The following is a 22,658-nucleotide window of genomic DNA, read 5'->3' as shown; positions in this document are numbered from 1 at the left end:
AGGGGAGGGGCAAGAAAAGGGGGACAGAGGATCCAAAGTGGGCTGTGCACTGATAGCAATCACAAACCGTGAGATCATGACCTGAGTCAAAGTCACACGCTCAACGGACTGAGCCACCAGGTGCCCCCATAGTGACTATTTTGGTTTATTTCTTCCGTTTTTTCCAAAACATTAAAATAAATATATCTATCATCTGTCTTACCTAGCAAGTATTTTCTCATGTAATTATAAGCTGCATAATTGGGATTTCTCTTTTCAAGAAAATGTTCTGGGGTTTGCTCTTTGGTATCTCTCATCTGGCCTCTGCACTCTCACAGTAAGTGTAACTCCACTTAGTCTGTTGCTTTAGCACGACTAGAAGGCTGACTAAGGACTTGTGGGCTTGCAGAGAAGGTGTTACCATTGCTTACAGTATGTCCCTGTTACATGGGGAAGGGACAGTCATCTTCTGGTGAGGATTAGAGCCAATATTGTTCTTTGTTTCTTCAAATTATCTTATTGTCAATTTAAAAATTAAATTCTTTTTCTCTCTCACCTACAGTTCACTTAGCAGCCATGGAAGGCCACCTTCACTGTTTTAAATTCCTACTCAGTAGAATGAACAGCACCACACAGGCTCTAAAAGCCTTCAATGATAATGGAGAAAATGTACTGGATTTGGCCCAGAGGTTCTTTAAACAGAACATTTTGCAGTTTATCCAAGGGGCTGAGTATGAACAAAGTGATTCAAAAGATCAGGAAAGTAAGTAATAAACCTGGAGTGTGGTAGCATTTAATAAGTAGAGTAAGTGGAAAAAGAAAATAAGTTATAAGGAAAATGTTGTATTTAAATATGTTACTTATAATTGTCCACCCATTCATTCAGTTTGTCTTCTGTATTGTAAAATATTTTAGGCAGAAATATATAGAGATTAATGTGATAAACATTCTTTATGCCACTAATTTAAGGATAAAATGTTATACATACAGTTAAAGTTTCTTGGTTCTGTCTCCTTCATATCATTCTTTTTCTTCCTTCTCAGAGGTAAATATTGTTTTCAATTTATAATTCCATTCTACAGGTTTTAATTTTAATTTTTTTAATTAAGTTTATTTTGAGAGAGAGCACAAATTGGGGAGGGGCAGAGAGAGAGGGAGAGAGAGAGACAGACAGAATCCTAAGCAGACTCCATGCTGCCAGTGCAGAGTCTGACACAGGACTTGAACTCATAAAACCACAATATCATGACCTGAGCTGAAACCAAGAGTCGTATGCTTAACTGACTAAGCCACCCAGTGTCCCTACATGTTTTATATTTAATGTATATGTACTTACAAAAATATGCACTACTGTGTGTTTTTGGAGTAAGAGACTAACCTGTTCTAACAAAGAAATCATAAAATTCAGTAGCTTAAGGATTTATATGACAGCCCAGATTGGAGAGTGAATCTATACTGTGCAGTCATTCAAAACTGGCTTTCTTTCCAACTAGCTCTCTCTGGTTGTAGCTAATTCAGTAGGAGGTGGGGAGGAGCAAGACTGTAAGGTTAGGACCAGAGATTTTCAAGGTCTAATTTGTATCCATCACTTTTTTTTTTTTTTTTTTTTTTTTTATTTATTTTTGGACAGAGAGAGACACAGCATGAACGGGGGAGGGGCAGAGAGAGAGGGAGACACAGAATCGGAAACAGGCTCCAGGCTCCGAGCCATCAGCCCAGAGCCTGACGCGGGGCTCGAACTCACGGACCGCGAGATCGTGACCTGGCTGAAGTCGGACGCTTAACTGACTGCGCCACCCAGGCGCCCCTGTATCCATCACTTTTGCTAACAATTCCATTGGCAAAAGTTTAGCCACGTGGGCGTACTAGCTGTGAGGAAGCCTGGAGAATTCAGTATTTAGCTGAGAAGACTTACTCAGCTACAACTCCCTTAATATTGAAGGAAGGGGATTTTAGTGGATGACTAGTAGTCTTTGAGACTTCTCTTAAAATCTTAAGGAAATGGCATAAAACAGTATTCATTCTTCTATTCCTTGCTTTTTTCCAGAAAATACTATGTTTTGGGGTTTTTATTAAGCTGATAGATATACCTATTCTTTTTAAGTGTTTGTGTAGTATTGTATTTTATGAAAACCATTATTTATCCATTTCCCAATTTGACATTTAGATTGTTTTTCACTATTATAGTAATGTGGTTGGGAATATTCTTGTATGTGTCTCCTTATATACACATACAAGAGATTCTGTGGAGAAGTGCTTTACTACCTTTTTAACACAGAGCCCACATAGAAAATATTTTTATGGCACATTGGGATTGTTGGTTGAGGCTGCTGGTGGAACTGCCTGTCTTCTCTGAAGACTGAGAGTTAAGAGCCCTGTTTGGGTAAATAGGTGTGATATTCTACTTTAGGGTTTGCTTGGTGGGATATGCCCTTCGTCAGTATAAACAGGCATTGCTACATTCTTCATCAGGTGCTCGTAGAAGTTTGCACTCTAATCAGCAATGTTTGATGGGAATTTAGAGAAATGATATTCGTTATTGTCAGACTTTAAAATGTTTGCCAGCTGATTGGATTTGAAAAGGTTTAATTTGTATTTTGATTTGCATTTTCTTGATTGCGAATGAGGTTGAACATCCTTCTGTAAGTTATTGGTTCTTCTAGTTTTTTTCTTCTATGAATTGCCTGCCTATACTTTTCTCCCTTTTTAAAAACTGTATTCTTTGCCCTTTTCTAAATAATTTGAGTTCTTTTTTTTTTTTTTTAACATTTTATTTATTTTTGAGACAGAGAGAGACAGAGCATGAACGGGGGAGGGGCAGAGAGAGAGGGAGACACAGAATCGGAAGCAGGCTCCAGGCTCTGAGCCGTCAGCCCAGAGCCTGACGCGGTTCTCGAACTCACGGCCCGCGAGATCATGACCTGAGCTGAAGTCGGACGCTTAACCGACTGAGCCACCCAGGCGCCCCCTCCTTTTTTTAAAAATGAACTTTATTTAAGTATGATTTACATGTAATAAACTGTACTCATTTAGTGTGCTGTTAGGTGAGTTTGGATGTATACACTCATGAAACCATCACAATCAAGATGGAAAACATTTCCACCACCTCTGAAGGTTTTTTTTTTTAATAATACCCCCTTATATTTCACCCTTCCTTTCACCCTGGCCCACTTACTTGCTTTCTGTCAGTATAAATTAGTTTGAATTTTCTGGGTTTTTTTTGTTTTTGTTTAATGTTTTATTTTTGAGAGAGAGAGAGAATGCAAGCTAGGGGAGGGAGAGAGAGAGAGAAGGAGACAGAGGATCCAAAGCAGGCTCTGTGCTGAGAGCAGATGGCCTGACGCCAGACTCGAACTCATGAACTGTGAGATCATGACCTGAGCCAAAGTCAGATGTTTAACCTACTGAGCGACCCACATGTCCCAAGTTTGAATTTTCTAGTAGAATCATTTTAAGATTCATCCCTGTTATGTATATTAATAGTTCATTCCTTTTTATTGTTCAACAGTATTCAACTGTATGGATGTAGGCCCCATACAACCTCTTATTTGCTTTATGTCATTATAGATTAGTTTGAATTTTCTAATGGAACCATTTTGAGAATCATTCCTCTAATGTATATTAATAGTTCATTCTTTTTTATTGCTCAATGGTATTCTATTGTATAGATGTACTATATTTGATATATCTGTTTGGCAATACTACAGCTTGATTACTCTAGCTTTATATAGTAAGATTTAGAATCAGGTAGTGTAAGTCTCTAACTTTTTCTTTTAAAAATATTCTTTGGTTGGGGTGCCTGGGTGGCTCAGTCAGTTAAGCATATGACTTCAGCTCAGGTCATGATCTGTTTGTGAGTTCAAACCCCGTGTTGGGCTGTGTGCTGACAGCTCAGATTCTGGAGCCTGCTTTGGATTCTGTGTCTCCCTCTCTCTCTGCCCCTCTATGGCTCATATTCTATCTCTCTGTCTCTCTCCAAAGTAAATAAACATTAAAAATTTTTTTTAAAATATTCTTTGGCTATTCTGTTTCCTTTTCAGATTTAAAAATGAGAATAGGGACACCTGGGTGACATAGTTGGTTAAGCATCCACCTCTTGATTTTGGCTCAGGTCCTGATCTTGGAGTTGTTATCAGTAAAAACATCTTGTCAGGTATTTAATGTGTAGTTAGGAGCTAGGTCAGCCCCTTTTACACAGGCATGTGTATATGTGTATGTATTTGTATACATACTTATGTATACTTTATCTGCTTCCACTTTATTTTGCTTTCTTCACTTCCTTGCAAACAGAGAGTGAGTGTTCTGTGCAAATGTAGGACTTTAGACCAAAAACGTCTTTATGTGAAGGGTTGAAAATGACCGTCGTGTGTTTTTTGGTGGCCTGAGGGAAGAATGGAATATAGTTAAGCATAGTTCTGGTACAATATTACTTGGCATGTTTGAGGTCCTGAGGGGTGGAAGGGCTACACAATTAATAATAATCTTACTTTATGATTGTCCTTTTTATTACTTGTTATTGCATCAATCAAACTAATTCCAATGTAACATTATCATAATTGAGTTAATATTGAAATCTGAAATGTGTGACTGCTTGAGTCAAGAAAAATAGAATGAACTCATGTATTTACTGAAATACTGAATTTCTATTCATAGCCTTAGCATTTCCAGGTCATATGGCTGCCTTTAAGGGTGATTTAGAAACGCTTAAGAAATTAATAGAAGATGGAGTAATAAATATTAATGAACGTGATAATAATGGATCAACTCCTATGCATAAAGGTGAGTTATTCCTGGTTTTGTTTTCAGTTCTGACATAATTACCTTTGAATTATTTACCTTTTAAAATAATTATACTTCAGAAACATGTGAAAATGTAAAACTTTTCCTGATACCCTAGGACATTTAAGTCTTCCTTATATTGTACACATAGAGCTTAATTTTCAATTGAAGTGAGATATTCCTTTTATGATGTCAGAAATTGTCACATTTAGGGTAATTCCAATAGAAATTCTCTTGTGATACTGACATGTTTAGATATGAAATTGACTGCTAGAGAAATTTCTTAGGACTGACATTTTCTTTGGGTTAAAAATGGTCTATTAATTCATGCTAAGGCATGAAAAAGGTATACCAGAACTTGAGAAAAAGGTGTAGCAAATTTTTATTCTTTCTTAGACTCTGAAAAAATGTTTTTACTTCCATAGAAATATCAATGAATGTTTGATTTGAACATATCTTCAAGATGTCTACCACTTTTCTCTGCATTCTCTCCTTCCTTCTATGTGAAATTCTAACATGTTAACTAGCTTTTTGGTTTTTTAATCAGACTGTCAAATTGTCAGTCCTTATTGGGAGTAGGTACTCTAGGATTTATTCTTGCCAATCTTCATTGTATTTATAAAATCAAAAACCAAATCTTTACCCCATCTGAAATTTCCATTTCGCCTCATTTGTGATTTATAAGTTCCTTCAGAATCTAATGGCTGGTAATTCTTGTAAAAGTGTTAAAGGGCCTGCCAAGTAGCTCAGTCAGTGGAGCATGCAACTCTTGATCTTGGGGTCGTGAGTTGTAGCCCCGTTTTGGGTATAGAGATTTCTTAAAAAGCCCTTAAAAAATGTTAGAGTAAAAGACAGTAAGTAGTCTAGTTAATGCAGTCATGTGTTTTTTAATTTTTTAAAAAGTTATTTATTTTTGAGAGAGACAGCATGAGTGGGGGTGGGTGTGGGGCAGGGCAGAGAGAGAGGGAGACACAGAGTTCCAAGCAGGCTCCATCCACACTGTCAGCACAGAGCCCGATGCGGGGCCCAAACTCACGAACTGTGAGATCATGAGGTGAGTTGAAACCAAGAGTCGGGTGCTTAACCAACAGAGCCACCCTGACACCCCTGCAGTCATGTGTTTGGATTAGGTTTTTATTTTTATAAATAACTTCTGCTGGTCCTAATCACAGACTATATTCCTGTCGGTTAGGTTCTTAGTTTAATTATTAAAGTTGGTTTAAGTCATAAGGAATCTCCAGTATAGAATCCAAGTACCATGTGTACCAGTAGTTTTGGAAGAGAGAGCTTAGGTGGCATAAGAAGGGGAATGCAAAGAGATTTCCCCTACACACAAAGGGGTTTCCACTTTGACAAACACTCTACCCTAGACTTGGAAAATCTCACTCCTTTGTCTCTACTGGCTGTCTAGGGGTTTAACTCTTCGCCATGGGATTTGCGAATGGGGAGGAGACTTAAAATGTGCTCTATATATGGATAGTTTAAAATGTGGTGCCCTGGAGCAAAGCCCTCATTTCATATCCTAGATATAAGCACTTCTTATTACTAATATTATATGTGGAGTATCATTTAGACACTGTAGCAAAAGATAGGCTTGCTCATGATGCTTAATATGCATCTTTCCAGGAACAATTAAGTTTCATTGATGGCTGGTTTTCAGCCTTTCTCAGTCACTTCTTCACCACTGGAACTAAGATGGAAATGAGAGATCTGGAAGAAGGTTCTAAAGGGACTGATGTATAACGATAGGGTGTTTGGGATGCAACCATTGTGAGATGGGAGGGTGAAAACTGAGGAGGAACTAGTAGTGTTTGCTCTTCACCCCTTCTCTTGTCAGTCTATCCACTGAGGACACCTAGGGCCAGGAGTGGATCAGGTGGTGTGGTAGAGGGGTGAGAGGTGGGTATAATGGGGAGAAGGGGCATTTTGTGTACATTTGCCTTTCCTGGCAAACATCTGTATGTTTAGATTATAGCCAAATTAGTCAAATAAAAGTTGATGTCTCCTTATGATTTAATTCACCTTTCCCACATTTTATCAATCTTTCTGCTTCTTTTCCTTTATTTTATATATTGATTCAGTAAATAAGCTGCTGTGTTTAGTATTGAGGCTTTCTTCTTAATCATTTAATGATTTTTAAATCCACCATAACTGCTCCTTCCTTTCATTTGCTAAGCCATAAGTATTGCAAATAATTTCTCAAAAATTTCTAGCCACTGCATATTTTATCTGTTCTCTTATAAAACATGGATTAAAATTCTTAAACATACCCTAACCAGTATACAATAAGGATCTTGGGTAAAAATCCTCTTATTGTAATTCATTTTAGAGAAATACTTTTGCCTCCCTTTCCCTTTTTTGTAAACAGTATTTGTGTAATAACATGGAAATGTTTGGTTAAGCTCATTCTGTCTTCTAAAACTGTTATCCATGATACATAAATACTATTTTGTAAATCTTAAAGACAGAATATGTTGCCATCTTTGTCTAAAGTGGGGTTATTTCTAAAGGTCTGGGAAATCTTGTAGTATTCTTTGTTAACTGGTTTTGAGTTTGCTGTAGGAGACAGGGAGAAGGCCCAGGCTTTTCAGGGGCCAACTCTGAGTTTGATAGATGGCTCTGAGTGAAGAAGAGAATGGTGGAAGAATTCGTACAGTAGTGATGGCTTACTCTGTCACTGTTTCTGACTTTCTGTCCTCTTTTCTCTGTTGCCAATATTGGAGGTGGATTCACTTTTTGGGACACCAAAGATATACCAGAAGTTCCTAGTCTTTGATTTATTTTACACAGGCATTTATATTTAGCACCAACCATATGCTTGCACTGTGTAGACTCTATGAGATCCAGACCTTCCTGTTAAGGAGCCACATACTTACAATATGAACAACTAGAGATTTGTAAAAGTTAGGATGTAATAAATGGCAGAAAGGATTTGGTTGTTAAAATACAGGCAATAGTAATTCAAGAGTAGGAACTGAAGAAAGAAGAATTTGGTAAGGGTGAAATTATTAAAGGAGAGTTCATGGGAATTCAGAAATAATATATTTATATGATATTTAATGGGATGCAAAACTGTCATCACATTTAATCCTTGTAATTTTATGAAGCAGCAGTGTACCCTCCTTATAAATATGAAATCATCTTTGTAAAAGATAAGGAAATTGGGGTCCAGAGGAATCAGTTTTCTTGATTGAGGTTGTACAGCTAGCTGGTAAGAGCAAAGCTGACATTTTATTAATATTGTCATTCATTTATTCACTCATCAACTTTACAGACTTTATTGAGAGTCTTTATGTGCCAGCCACTTGCTAAGTTCTGTCCTGTCCTCCAGTCTCATTGTTTAGTAGACCTAAAATCAGGTCTTTTAAGTTTATTAAGTTTTTTCCCCCAGTTTCCCAGAGTCTTGAGATGAATCTAGAAGGATGGATAGAGGTTGGATGAGCACTGGTTGAGTGCTGGGTACTAGGTGAGAAGACATGTAAACAGAGCTATGGAGGTGGAAATTAGTACTGAGTGCATGTGTTAACAAGATTTTGAAAAAGGTGGTAAATGGTTCTGATAATCAGTGAGGGGACTGCAAATTTTGAGTTTTGAGAGTCAGTAGAATAACCTCTTTACATAAGATGATGCAAGATATCTGAAGTCCTTGTGGGTCCCTGTGGCTGGATTGTGCTCACGTTCTGGTGAGATACAGGATTAGTCAGGACCTATAAATAGCACAGGCAAACACTGGATAAGGATTGGGAACACCTAGATTATAGTTTCAAATCCATTCCTTGCTAGCTGTGTGATGTTAAATAAATAACCTCGTTGAACTTCAGCTTTTATATATGTAGGGAAAGTCCTCTGTATAGAGACTAGCACAGTAGATATTTGATAGAATATTTGTCTAATGAGTATGTAAATTAACAGAGAAAGTAACATCTGCCCAACTTACTTTTGTTGGTTATTATAAGGATCAGTATTTGTGAAAATACTCTGTAATGGGATTGTCCAAGATTTTCAGATAATTGTTACTATTAACTTTTTTTGTCTGTATTTTCCGTTTTGTATTTTTGAAACAGCTGCTGGGCAAGGCCACATAGAGTGTTTGCAGTGGATAATTAAAATGGGAGCAGACAGTAATATTACAAACAAAGCAGGGGAGAAACCCAGCGATGTGGCTAAGAGGTATCCCTATTTGCTTTACTACTTTCTTCTGTTTTTAAACTTTTGTATATACTCTCTTATATTCAGAAAACTCTGAGGATTTAATGGAATTTTAGGACTCTGTCAAATGCTGATGGAATGATAATTTTCAAGCTGAATTGACATTGGATGAGACCTCAACTCTTCTCTCTAAAGTGATGATTTTCAATTGGGAGATAATATTGTCCCCTTTCCTGGGGGAGGGAGGGGGTTTGGAAATGTGTGGAGGAGTGAGTGTCACAATGATTGGAGACCAACACTGATATATAGTGAGGTCAGGTCCAGGAATGCTAAACATTCTACAGTGCTTAAAACAGTGGTACACAATGGAGAGTTGTGTCCCACAAATGTTCGTACTGTGTGAAATACTGTGTGATAAAAAGGAATAATCAATTTGGAGCCACATAGGTTTTGAAACAAATTTTGATGTTTATGTTTAAATTAAATATAACACCTAATATTGAACACCCCCTCACTCAGGTCAGGTCCTCAAGGAAAATTCAGTCAATCCATTTGTTCATTTGGTTGTTTTTCATTCAATTTCCTGTATATACAGTGTGTCCCTAGTGCTATGGTTAGTGTTAGGATTACAAAGACGAAAAAACACAGTCCTTCCCCTCAAGTTTGCAATCTTGTGAAGAGACAATGTACATAATAATAATTATTAATTATAATCATTATAACATATGTGTAAGATACAGTAAGAACTTAGGAGAAAAAGTACCTAGATCTTCCTATTTGAAAGTTGTGGGAGAGGGGCGCCTGGGTGGCGCAGTCGGTTAAGCGTCCGACTTCAGCCAGGTCACGATCTCGCGGCCCGTGAGTTCGAGCCCCGCGTCAGGCTCTGGGCTGATGGCTTGGAGCCTGGAGCCTGTTTCTGATTCTGTGTCTCCCTCTCTCTCTGCCCCTCCCCCGTTCAGGTTCTGTCTCTCTCTGTCCCAAAAATAAATAAAAAGCGTTGAAAAAAAAAATTAAAAAAAAAAAAAAAAAAAAAAAAAAGAAAGTTGTGGGAGAGAAATGTTAACACAGATGATAAGAGTTATGAAGGAACCTGAAGGGAGATGGAATTTATATAGAGGTCAGGGAAAAAGCTTTTTTTGGAGGAAGCAATGTTTATGCTGGTGCTTTAAGAAGGCAGAATTGTAAGATAGTACCTTGTGTGTTTGAGGAGCTGTATGTGGTTCAGAACTGCTTGAATCTAGGGTAGAAATGTGGGCTAAAAGTTGCAAATGAGGTTTGACAGGATGCCAGAACGTAATCATTCACTGAATTGCTCTGCAGTTTTTGTGAGTTCATGTTCCTTAAAATTTTGAGGGATTTCTTTGAAGTCCCGGAGCATGGTTTTGCGGTTCCACATACCTAGGATCATAATCAACTCATGCCCACTTTATTTTTATTTTGGAAGATGGCTTTTCCAAGATATAATTGGCATATGACAAAGTATGCATATTTGTATAGTACCAACTGATGAATTCTGATAAATGTATGTACCCGTGAAACCATTAGCACCGTCAAGAGAGTGAATATATCCATCCTCCTCAAAAGTCTCTTTGTGCCCCCTTTGTATCTCTCTCCTTCCACTGCTTTCTGCTTCCCCTTCCCCCAGCAGATGCGGATCTGCTTTCTGTCACTGTAGTTTAGTTTGTATTTCCTAGAGTACAGTACAAACTCTTATAAATCTGGCGTCTTTCTCTCTGCATCATTATTTTGAGATTCTTTTATGTGTATTGGTAGTTCATTTCTTTCTTATTGCTGAGTAATACTCCATTAGATGTAGAATTCCATGGTATTCTAATAGTTCTATAATCCAGTAGCCAATCGATGGATATCTTGATTATATCCATTTGTTGGTTATTATGCATAAAGCTGCTTTAAACATTCACATACAGGGTTTTGTGTGAACATAAGTTTTTAGCTCACTTGGGTAAATATTTGGGAGTAGGATTGCTGGGTCATGTGCGAAGTTTGTGAGTATGTTTAATTTTATAAGAAGCTGCGAAAGTGCCTTCAAAAGTGATCATACCAATTTGCATTCTCACTAGCAGTGAGTTTCTTTTGTTTTCTTTTTCTTGCAAGCATTTGATACTGTTTATTCACCAGAGGAAAATGTACAAATGGCAAATATGCATTTAAAAAATGCTCAAAATCATTTACATTAGGAGAATGCAAATTAAAACCACAATGAAATTCCACTGTATACCTATTAGAATTTTGTAATTCATGCACCAAAATTTTAGGTGTATGTGTACTATTATAGAAATAACCTTGAATAAATTGTAAAAAAAAAAAAAAAAAGTGGGGTGGGGGTGGTTCCTGGGTGGCTCGGTGGGTTAAGCATCTGACTCTTGATTTCAGCACAGGTCATGATCTCACAGTTTGTGAGTTTGAGCTCCACACTGACAGTGCAGAGCCTGCTTGGGATATTCCCTCTCTCTCTCTCTTTCCCTCTCTCTCTCTCTTTCCCTCTCTCTCTCTCTCTTTCCCTCTCTCTCTCTCTCTCTCTTTCCCTCTCTCTCTCTCTCTTTCCCTCTCTCTGTCTCCCTCAACCCCTCCTCTTTCCCAACTTACATGCATGCATGCACGCTCTCTCTCAAAATAAACTTAAAAAAAAAAAAAAAATACACTTGAATCTGGCATAAAGCAAGTACTCAGTAAATGATAGCTGTTAAATTGCAACCTAGTGGTAGAGATAATGAATTCTGTTAACCTTACAACTTCCTAAAATATTTGTTAATATTTGCAGTACCTGGTGAAAGGGGAGGACAAATGTGTGCATATGGTTATGTAAGTATGTGGAAAAAAATAGGATTTGAGATTTTGTATTTAATGAGTAGTTCTCCATGTGATAAGAAGAAACATTAAGCACTTCAATTAGCATGACTGAGAAAAATATGCAGATTACATGGCAATCATGTCAACTCCAAAACCTAGGGTATATTACTGGAAGCTTCATGGAGATGTGGGCAAGCTCAAAGAAAATAGAAAACATGGATAGAAAAAGTCACTGTTTTTCCATTAAATTTCAAAACCATGCCAAGTATTTAGGGTTGAGGAAGGATGAAAATTAAGGGGGTAGATACATACTTACCCTAAAACTGGAAACAGAACTAGTTCTGCAATCTAAATTAGGCCATCAAAAAAGGTAGTAAATACAGATAAGAAATAAGGTGGTTCTGGGCTTTCTATACAGTTGACCAGCTGTGTCTAGGGCACACCACATATTGTCTTGATATTGGGTCTCTTCTCCCATTTGGATTTTTGTCAATACAAATTATGAAATAGCCTGTAATAGGACTGTTTGTCCTTAGTGTCCAGTAACTCTTTGAGCTGGATGTATGTCACATTCTCACTGACCTTCAGGTACAGTTGTGTTTTTTTGTATTTTTTTTTAATGTTTGTTTATTTTTGAGAGAGAGACAGAGACAGAGCACGAGCGGGGGAGGGGCAGAAAGAGAGGGAGACACAGAATCTAAAGCAGGCTCCAGGCTCTGAGTTGTCAGCCCAGAGCCTGATGCAGGGCTTGAACTCATGAATCATGAGATCATGACCTGAACTGAAGTTGGATGCTTAACTGACAGAGCCACCCAGGCACCCCCAGGTACAGTTTTGCTCCTTTACTGGTAGATGAGTTGGTGTCATAATGTACAGAGTGTAATCTGCTAAATTAAGTTCAAACTGTCATTTCAGTTTGAAGAAGATTGTGTATTAATTTCTGATTCTTTCCCACAGGTTTGCCCATTTAGCGGCTGTAAAGCTATTAGAGGGGCTACAAAAATATGACTTGGATGATGAGAATGAAATTGATGAAAATGATACAAAGTTTTTCTTAAGACATGGTGTTGAGGGAAGCACTGATGCCATGGATGATCTATGTCTCAGTGAGTTGGATAAGACAAATGCCAGAAGTAAGTGTGCCAACTCTATGTTGATTTATTGTTTAAGAAATACCATAGCCAGTTTTTACCACAAATCTGGAAATTATTCTAATTAACCATCTGCAAACAAAAATACTTTGATATTTTTGGGGGGAAGCCAGACTAGTACAAATGTTTGTGCTATGGGTTTGTGAACACACAGAGTGTAAGAGGGGTGCCTAGGTGGTTAAGTTGGTTAAGCATCTGAATCTTGGTTTTGACTTAGGTCATGATCTCACAGTTTGTGGCTCTGTCTGCACTAACAGCATGGAGCCTGCTTGGGATTCTCTCTCTCCCTCTCTCTCTGCTGACCCCCCCCCCCCCATTCTCTCTCTCTCTCTCTCTCTCTCTCTCTCTCTCTCTCTCTCTCAGAGTAAATAAACATTTAAAAAAAAGTAAGACATAATCTCTGTCCCTCAGGGAGGAAAAAGTTATAAGGAGGAAAAAATACTTAAGTGGGTCATAGGAAACAGGGAAGTAAATCTCGAGGATTTCCGTGGTTAGTTGTCAAATGATTTTTACAGATTAATAATAGGAAATATTTATTGAGTGTCTACTGTGTGCCAGACACTGTTGCACATATCGATGAAACAGTGAACAGCACAAAATCCCTGCCCTGCCAGCAAATTTCATTCTACTGGTGGTGGTGGTGGAGGGAAGGTGATGACTAGCTGATAAGAAAATAAGGTATAGTAGTACCAAAGATAAGATAACCAGTAGAGGAGGCCTCTCTGAGGGGGTGACATTTGAGGAGAGACCTCTGAGTGATGAGGATGAGCCATATGAAGATCTTGGAAGAACATTCTAAGCAGAAGGAGCTGTGTGTGTAAAGGCTATGGGGTGGACTTGAGCCTCAATAAGTGTGGCTGGAGTACAATTAGCAAGGAAGTGGTAACAGATAAAGTTGGGGATGTAAGCAGGGGCCCAGTCAGATTGTATAGGGCCTAATTAGGATTTTATGGGTTTTTAAATTTTTAAAATTTTTCTTATTTTAAATAGAAGCCACAGGTTAGGTTTGAGATGGGAATGATCTGATCTATGTTTACAAGTAGTATCACTCTAGCTGCTGGGTAGAGAGTAGACTGGGAGGTAGGGGAGAGCATAGCATTTCAGGTGGGTTATGAATGGGCAGGAAGAGAACATACTCACCTGCCAGTCTAAGGTTAGATGAAGTTTTTAATATAATTTAAATTTGCTAAGGACACCAAATTAAAATGGTACAAGAGCAGATGCAGAATGTCTGCACAGATTTCCTGGGCTCCAGGAGTCTCTGATGTGGACCTGGAACTACCAGTGATGCTACAAAGAAAGCTACATTCTGGTTTTGCAGCCCCTTTTTTTTTTTTTTTAATTTTATTTTATTTTTTACATCCAAGTTAGTTAGCATATAGTGCAACAATGATTTCAGGAGTAGATTCCTTAGTGCCTCTTACCCATTTAGCCCATCCCCCTTCCCACAACCCCCCCCCCCCAGTAACCTTCTGTTTGTTCTCCATATTTAAGAGTCTCTTCTGTTTTTTCCCCCTCCCTGTTTTTACATTATTTTTGTTTCCCTTCCCTTATGTTCATCTGTTTTGTCTCTTAAAGTCTTCATATGAGGGAAGTCATATGATTTTTGTCTTTCTCTGACTGACCAATTTCACTTAGCATAATACCCTCTAGTTCCATCCACGTAGTTGCAAATGGCAAATTTTCATTCTTTTTGATTGCTGAATAATACTCAATTGTGTATATATATATACACACACACACACCACATCATCTTTATCCATTCATCCATTGATGGACATTTGGGCTCTTTCCATACTTTGGCTATTGTTGATAGTGCTATTATAAACATGAGGGTGCATGTGTCCCTTCGAAACAGCACACCTGTATCCCATGGATAAATGCCTAGTAGTGCAATTGCTGGGTGGTAGGGTAGTTCTACTTTTAGTGTTTTGAGGAACCTCCATACTGTTTTCCAGAGTGGCTGCACCAGCTTGCATTCCCATGCAGCCTTTTTTTTTTTTAAAAGAATTTTTTTCTTAAGTTTGTTTATTTTTGATAGAGCATGACCGAGGGAGGGGCAGAGACGGAGGGAGACATAGAATCTAAAGCAGGCTCCAGGCTCCTTGCTGTCAGCACAGAGCCCGCTGTGGGACCCAAATCCATGAACCATGAGATCATGACCCGAGCTGAAGTCTGATGCTTAACCTACTGAGCACCTTTAAGGTGCTCCTTAAAGGAATTTCTTTTTTAAGTTTATTTATTTTGAGAGCATGAGAGTGGGGGAGGGGCAGAGAGAAAGGGAAAGAGAATCCTAAGTAGGCTCTGTACCATCAGCATGGAGCCCAACACGGGGCTTGAACCCATGAACCATGGAGCCTGCTTGGCATATTCTCTCTCTTTCTCTGTCCCTCCTTCTCTCTCTCTCTCAAAAATAAATAAATTTAAAAAAAAAGTGAGTAGAGCTTGGGCACTGAATTCAGACATCAGAGTTTCACCACTCTTAGCTGTGTTAATCCTTGCACCTCAGTTTCCTCACCTATAAAAATGAGAATGTTATAATGTCATCCCCACAGAGTTAAAAAGATTAATATACTAGAGAATGGAATGTGCCTAGCCCTTAATAGAAGCTCAGTAAATGTCTGTTCCCTTCCTCTTGATCTGTGGAAAGTATTTTTGGTTTGTTGGGCAGGAAGAACTAGTTAGACCAAAACTACATTTTCTAAGGAAAATTTCTAACTCCCGTCTAGATTTTTAAAAATTAAAAATTAAAAAATTTTAATTGAAGTACAGTGGATGTGTAATATTAAATTAGTTTCAGGTGTACAACATAGTAAGTCAATTATTGTGTATGTTATGAAATGTTCACCATGATGTGCATTACACTATTATTGACTATATTCCCTCTGCTTTACTTTTCATCCTGGTGACTTATTTACTTTAGAACTGGAACTTTGTGCTTCTTCATCCTAAACACCCATCTTCCCACCCCCCTCCCCTTTGGCCACCACTAGTTCTCTGTATTTATGAGTCTGTTTCTCTCTTTGTTGTTGTTTGTTTGCAGTTTGTGACAATGTGAATATACTTGGAGGGTATTACACTAAGTGAAAATAATCTGGACAGAGAAAGACAAATACCATATGATTTCACTTGTAAGTGGAATCTAAAAAACAAAAGAAATGAACAAAGAAATTAAAAAAATGTTGTTAAGAATTTCCAGAGCATTGTCAGGCAGATCATTACTCTCCAGGGTATGGTAAAAGCCTCTTCCCTGGCAAATGCAAGCAAGTGAAGACCTGAAGATGCTGATATCAGGGGCTCCCAACAAACAGTCCACCTAGGTCACCCTGTAGTAAAGCTCAGAGTTAATGATCCCTTCAGAATTTCAGTAGCTTTATTGAGACATAATTCACATACCATTCAATTTACCAACATCTAAGGTACCCAGCTTAATGTTATTTAGTATATTCATAGATTTGTGCAACCATCACTATAGTAAATTTTTAAACATTCCCGTCACACCCAAAAGAAACCCCACATTTGTTAGTAATCGTTCCCCTTTACTCCTGCTTTCTTCTCCCTTCCCCCCAGACCCCATCACTAGGTAACTAGTAATCCATTTTCTGTCTGTATAAATTTGCCTATTCAGGGTATTTCATATGAGTGGAATGATACATATGTGGTCTTTTGAGACTGGCTTCTTACTCTTAGAACAATGTTTTCAAGGTTTATATATCCTGTAACATGGATCAGTACTTCATTACTTTTCATTGCCAAATAGTGTTCTTGTATGGATACACTACATTTTATTATCCGTTCACCAGTTGATGGATGTTAGAGTTGTTTTCATATTTGGGCTATTAAGAATACTGTTGCTGTGAACATTCATGTACATGTTTTTGTGTGTAAATATTTTTTCATTTCTCTTGGGTATAAACCTAGGAGTTAGTTGGGACTGCTGAGTCATTTGGTAACGCCATGTTTAACATTCTGAGGAACTTCCAAACTGTTCTCCAAAATGGCTGCATCATTTAACATTCCCATCAACAATGTTTGAGGGTTCCGTTTTCTCTACATCCTAGCCAATACTTGTTATTGTTTGATTGGTTAAGGCTAGTCTATGAGTGTGAAGTGGGATCTCATTATAGTTTCTTTTTTTACATTCTGTAATTGAAGTATAATTAACATACAATGTTTTGTTACTTTCAGGGATACAATATATATACTCGACAATTTTATATATTACTCAGTGCTTACCATGATAAATGTAGTCACCATCTGTAACTGTCAAACATTCTTACAATATCATTGATGATATTCCCTATTATACTTTTCACCTCTGTGACTTACTTATTTTATAATTTGAAGTTTGTACCTCTTGGTCCCCTTTATTTATTTCACCTACACACCCACTCGCATACCATCTGGCAAACACCAGTTTGTTCACTGTATTTAAGTATCTGTTTTTGATAGAATCGGGGGAAGATGGCAGTGTAGGAGGACGCTGGGATCACCGTGTCCTGCTGATCACTTAGATTCCACCCACACCTGCCTAAATAACCCAGAAAACTGCCAGAAGACTAGCAGAACGGATTCTCTGGAGCCAAGTGCAGATGAGAGGCCCACGGAAGAGGGTAGGAAGGGCAGAGAGGTGGTGCGTGCTACACAGACTGGCGGGAGGGGGCAGAGGGGCAACCCGCCGGCAAAGCAGAGCCCCCAAGTCTAGTTTGCAAAAGCGGAGGGGCCGGAGTGTGTTCAGACAGCAAGCGGGACTTATCATCTGGAAGGTTGTAAGTTAACAGCTCTGCTAGGAGAGCAGGAAGGCTGGAGGACAACGGGAGGGAGAGTTGTTGAGCCCCGGATGACAGAACTCAGCTTGGTGGGGAACAAAGGCACACGCCAGTGCCATCTCCCTCGCTCATCCCCCGGCCAAAATCCCAAAGGGAACAAGTTCCTGCCAGGGAATTCGCTGGCACCGTGCAAACACCCAACACTGTGCATCTGCGGATCCATCCCTCCGGCGGCGGGTCTGATTCCTTCCCGGTGCCGCAGGGCCCCTCCCGAAGCGGATCTCTGAAGGATAAGTGAGCTGAGCCTGCCCCTCCCGCCCCTGTGCACCTTGCTGATCCACCCCAGCTAATACGCCAGATCCCCAGCACCACAAGCCTGGCAGTGTGCAAGTAGCCCAGATGGGCCACGCCACCCCACAGTGAATCCCGCCCCTGGGAGAGGGGAAGAGAAGGCACACACCAGACTGACTGTGGCCCCAGTGGTGGGCTGGGGGCAGACATCAGGTCTGACTGCGGCCCTGCCCACCAACGCAAGTTATTCAAGACAGCACAGGGGAAGTGTCCTGCAGTTCTGCACCACTCCAGGGACTATCCAAAATGACGAAATGGAAGAATTCCCCTCAAAAGAATTTCCAGGAAATAACAGCTAACGAACTGATCAAAAAGGATGTAAACAATATAACAGAAAGTGAATTTAGAATAATAGTCATAAAATTAATCGCTGGGCTTGAAAACAGTATAGAGGACAGCAGAAAATCTCTTGCTACAGAGATAAAGGGACTAAGGAGCAGCCAGCAGGAGCTAAAAAATGCTATCAATGAGCTTCAGAATAAAATGGAGACAACCACAGCTCGGATTGAAGACGCAGAGGAGAGAATAGGTAAACTAGAAGATAAAATTATAGAAAAAGAGGAAGCTGAGAAAAAGATAAAAAAATCCAGGAGTATGAGGGGAAAATTAGAGAAATAAGTGTGATGCACTGAAGAGAAATAATCTATGCATAATTGGTATTCCAGAGGAGGAAGAGAGAGGGAAAGGTGCTGAAGGTGTATTTGAAGAAATAATAGCTGAGAACTTCCCTGATCTGGGGAAGGAAAAAGGCATTGAAATCCAAGAGGCACAGAGAACTCCCTTCAGATGTAACTTGAATCCATCTGCACGACATATCATAGTGAAACTGGCAAAATACAAGGATAAAGAGAAAATTCTTAAAGCAGCTAGAGATAAACTCCCTAACATATAAAGGGAGACCGATAAGACTAGTGACGGATCTCTCTACTGAAACTTGGCAGGCCAGAAAGGAATGGCAGGAAATCTTCAATGTGATGAACAGAAAAAAATATGCAGCCAAGAATCCTTTATCCAGCAAGTCTGTCATTTAGAATAGAAGGAGAGATAAAGGTCTTCCCAAAAAAACAAAAGCTGAAGGAATTCGTCACCACTAAACCAGCCCTACAAGAGATCCTAAGGGGGATCCTGTGAGACAAAGTACCAGAGACATCGCTACAAGCGTGAAACCTACAGACATCACAATGACTCTAAACCCGTATCTTTCTATAATAACACTGAATCGTAAATGGACTAAATGCGCCAACCAAAAGACATAGGGTATCAGAATGGATAAAAAAACAAGACCCATCTATTTGCTGTCTACAAGAGACTCATTTTAGACCTGAGGACACTTTCAGATTGAAAATGAGAATGGAGAACTATCTATCATGCTACTGGAAGTCAAAAGAAAGCTGGAGTAGCCATACTTATATCAAACAAACTAGACTTTAAATTAAAGGTTGTAACAAGAGATGAAGAAGGGCATTATATAATAATTACAGGGTCTATCCATCAGGAAGAGCTAACAATTATAAATGTCTATGTGCCGAATACGGGAGCCCCCAAATATATAAAACAATTACAAACATAAGCAACCTTATTGATAAGAATGTGGTAATTGCAGGGGACTTTAACACTCCACTTACAGAAATGGATAGATCATCTAGACACACGGTCAGTAAAGAAACAAGGGCCCTGAATGATACATTGGATCAGATGGACTTGACAGATATATTTAGAACTCTGCATCCCAAAACAACAGAATATACTTTCTTCTCGAGTGCACATGGAACATTCTCCAAGATAGATTGCATACTGGGTCACAAAACAGCCCTTCATAAGTTTACAAGAATTGAGATCATACCATGCATACATTCAGACCACAATGCTATGAAGCTTGAAATCAACCACAGGAAAAAGTCTGGAAAACCTCCAAAAGCATGGAGGTTAAAGAACACCCTACTAAAGAATGAATGGGTCAACCAGGCAATTAGAGAAGAAATTAAAAAATATATGGGAACAAACGAAAATGAAAATACAACAATCCAAATGCTTTGGGATGCAGCGAAGGCAGTCCTGAGAGGAAAATACATTGCAATCCAGGCCTATCTCAAGAAACGAGAAAAATCCCAAATGCAAAATCTAACAGCACACCTAAAGGAAATAGAAGCAGAACAGCAAAGCCAGCCTAAAGCCAGCAGAAGAAGAGAAATAATAAAGAGCAGAGCAGAAATAAACAATATAGAATGTAAAAAAACTGTAGAGCAGATCAACAAAACCAAGAGTTGGCTTTTTGAAAAGAAAAAATAAACAAAATTGACAAACCTCTAGCCAGGCTTCTCAAAAAGAAAAGGGAGATGACCCAAATAGATAAAATCATGAATGAAAATGGAATTATTACAACCAATCCGTCAGAAATACAAGCAATTATCAGGGAATACTATGAAAAATTATATGCCAACAAACTGGACAACCTGGAAGAAATGGACAAATTCCTAAACACCCACACTCTTCCAGCACTCAATCAGGAGGAAATAGAAAGCTGGAACAGACCCATACCCAGCGAAGAAATTGAATCAGTTATCAAAAATCTCCCAACAAATAAGAGTCCAGGACCAGATGGCTTCCCAGGGGAGTTCTACCAGACGTTTAAAGCAGAGATAATACCTATCCTTCTCAAGCTATTCCAAAAAATAGGGAAGGAAAACTTCCCGACTCATTCTATGAAGCCAGTATTACTTTGATTGCTAAACCAGACAGAGACCCAGGAAAAAAAGAGAACTACAGGCCAATATCCCTGATGAATATGGATGCAAAAGTTCTCAGTAAGATACTAGCAAATCGAATTCAACAGCATGTAAAAAGAATTATTCACCATGATCAAGTGGGGTTCATTCCTGGGATGCAGGGCTGGTTCAACATTTGCAAATCAATCAACGTGATACAATACATTAATAAAAGAAAAGATAAGAACCATATGATCCTGTCAACTGATGCAGAAAAGGCATTTGACAAAATTCAGCATCGTTTCCTAATAAAAACCCTTGAGACAGTTGGGATAGAAGGAACATACTTAAACACCATAAAAGCCATTTATGAAAAGCCCACAGCTAACATCATCCTCAATGGGGAAAAACTGAGAGCTTTTTCCCTGAGATCAGGAACACGACAGGGATGTCCACTCTCATCACTGTTGTTTAACATAGTGTTGGAAGTTCTAGCATCAGCAATCAGACAACAAAAGGAAATCAAAGGCATCCAAATTGGCAAAGATGAAGTCAAGCTTTCACTTTTTGCAGATGACATGATATTATACGTGGAAAATCCGATAGACTCCACCAAAAGTCTGCTAGAACTGATACATGAATTCAGCAAAGTGGCAGAATACAAAATCAATGTACAGAAATCAGTGGCATTCTTATACACTAATAATGAAGCAACAGAAAGACAAATAAAGAAACTGATCCCATTCACAATTGCACCAAGACTCATAAAATACCTAGGGATAAATCTAACCAAAGATGTACAAGATCTGTATGCTGAAAACTATAGAAAGATTATGAAGGTAATTGAAGAAGATATAAAGAAATGGAAAAACATTCCGTGCTCATGGATTGGAAGAATAAATATTGTCAAAATGTCAATACTACCCAAAGCTATCTACACATTCAATGCAGTCCCAATCAAAATTGTACCAGCATTCTTCTCGAAGCTAGAACAAACAATCCTAAAATTCATATGGAACCACACAAGGCCCCGAATAGCCAAAGTAATTTTGAAGAAGACCACCAAAGCAGGAGGCATCACAATCCCAGACTTTAGCCTCTACTACAAAGCTGTAATCATCCAGACAGCATGGTATTGGCACAAAAACAGACACATAGACCAATGGAATAGAATAAAAACCCTAGAACTAGACCCACAAACGTATGGCCAACTCATCTTTGACAAAGCAGGAAAGAACATCCAATGGAAAAAAGACAGTCTCTTTAACAAATGGTGCCGGGAGAACTGGACAGCAACATGCAGAAGGTTTAAACTAGACCACTTTCTCACACCATTCACAAAAATAAACTCAAAATGGATAAAGGACCTGAATGTGAGACAGGAAACCATCAAAACCCTAGAGGAGAAAGCAGGAAAAGACCTCTCTGACCTCAGCCGTAGCAATTTCTTACTTGACCCATCCCAAAGGCAAGGGAATTAAAAGCAAAAATGAACTACTGGGACCTTATGAAGATAAAAAGCTTCTGCACAGCAAAGGAAACAATCAAGAAAACTAAAAGGCAACCAAAGGAATGGGAAAAGATATTTGCAAATGGCATATCGGACAAAGGGCTAGTATCCAAAATCTATGAAGAGCTCACCAAACTCCACACCCGAAAAACAAATAACCCAGTGAAGAAATGGGCAGAAAACATGAATAGACACTTCTCTAAAGAAGACATCCAGATGGCCAACAGCCATATGAAAAGACGCTCAACGTCGCTCCTCATCAGGGAAATACAAATCAAAACCACACTCAGATATCACCTCACACCAGTCAGAGTGGCCAAAATGAACAAATCAGGAGACTATAGATGCTGGAGAGGCTGTGGAGAAACGGGAACCCTCTTGGCACTGTTGGTGGGAATGCAAACTGGTGCAGCCACTCTGGAAAACAGTGTGGAGGTTCCTCAAAAAATTAAAA

At 38.8% G+C, this 22,658-nt stretch overlaps 1 protein-coding gene across 1 annotated transcript in view; it reads left to right on the top strand.

Annotated features, from left to right (window-relative positions):
• Positions 1-22,658, top strand: part of ANKRD42 (ankyrin repeat domain 42) — an 81,513-nt gene that overhangs the window by 37,597 nt on the left and 21,258 nt on the right. The window contains exons 8-11 of the mRNA XM_058686477.1: positions 542-742; positions 4,633-4,758; positions 8,823-8,928; positions 12,676-12,851. Coding sequence (XP_058542460.1) covers positions 542-742; positions 4,633-4,758; positions 8,823-8,928; positions 12,676-12,851 — 609 coding nt within the window. The remainder of the gene's footprint in view (positions 1-541; positions 743-4,632; positions 4,759-8,822; positions 8,929-12,675; positions 12,852-22,658) is intronic.

Source organism: Neofelis nebulosa, chromosome 10 (genome assembly GCF_028018385.1).
Source record: "Neofelis nebulosa isolate mNeoNeb1 chromosome 10, mNeoNeb1.pri, whole genome shotgun sequence".
NCBI classification, from domain to species: Eukaryota; Metazoa; Chordata; class Mammalia; order Carnivora; family Felidae; genus Neofelis; species Neofelis nebulosa.
Note: the sequence above shows the minus strand (reverse complement) of the source record. Positions and strands in the feature narration are given on the sequence as shown.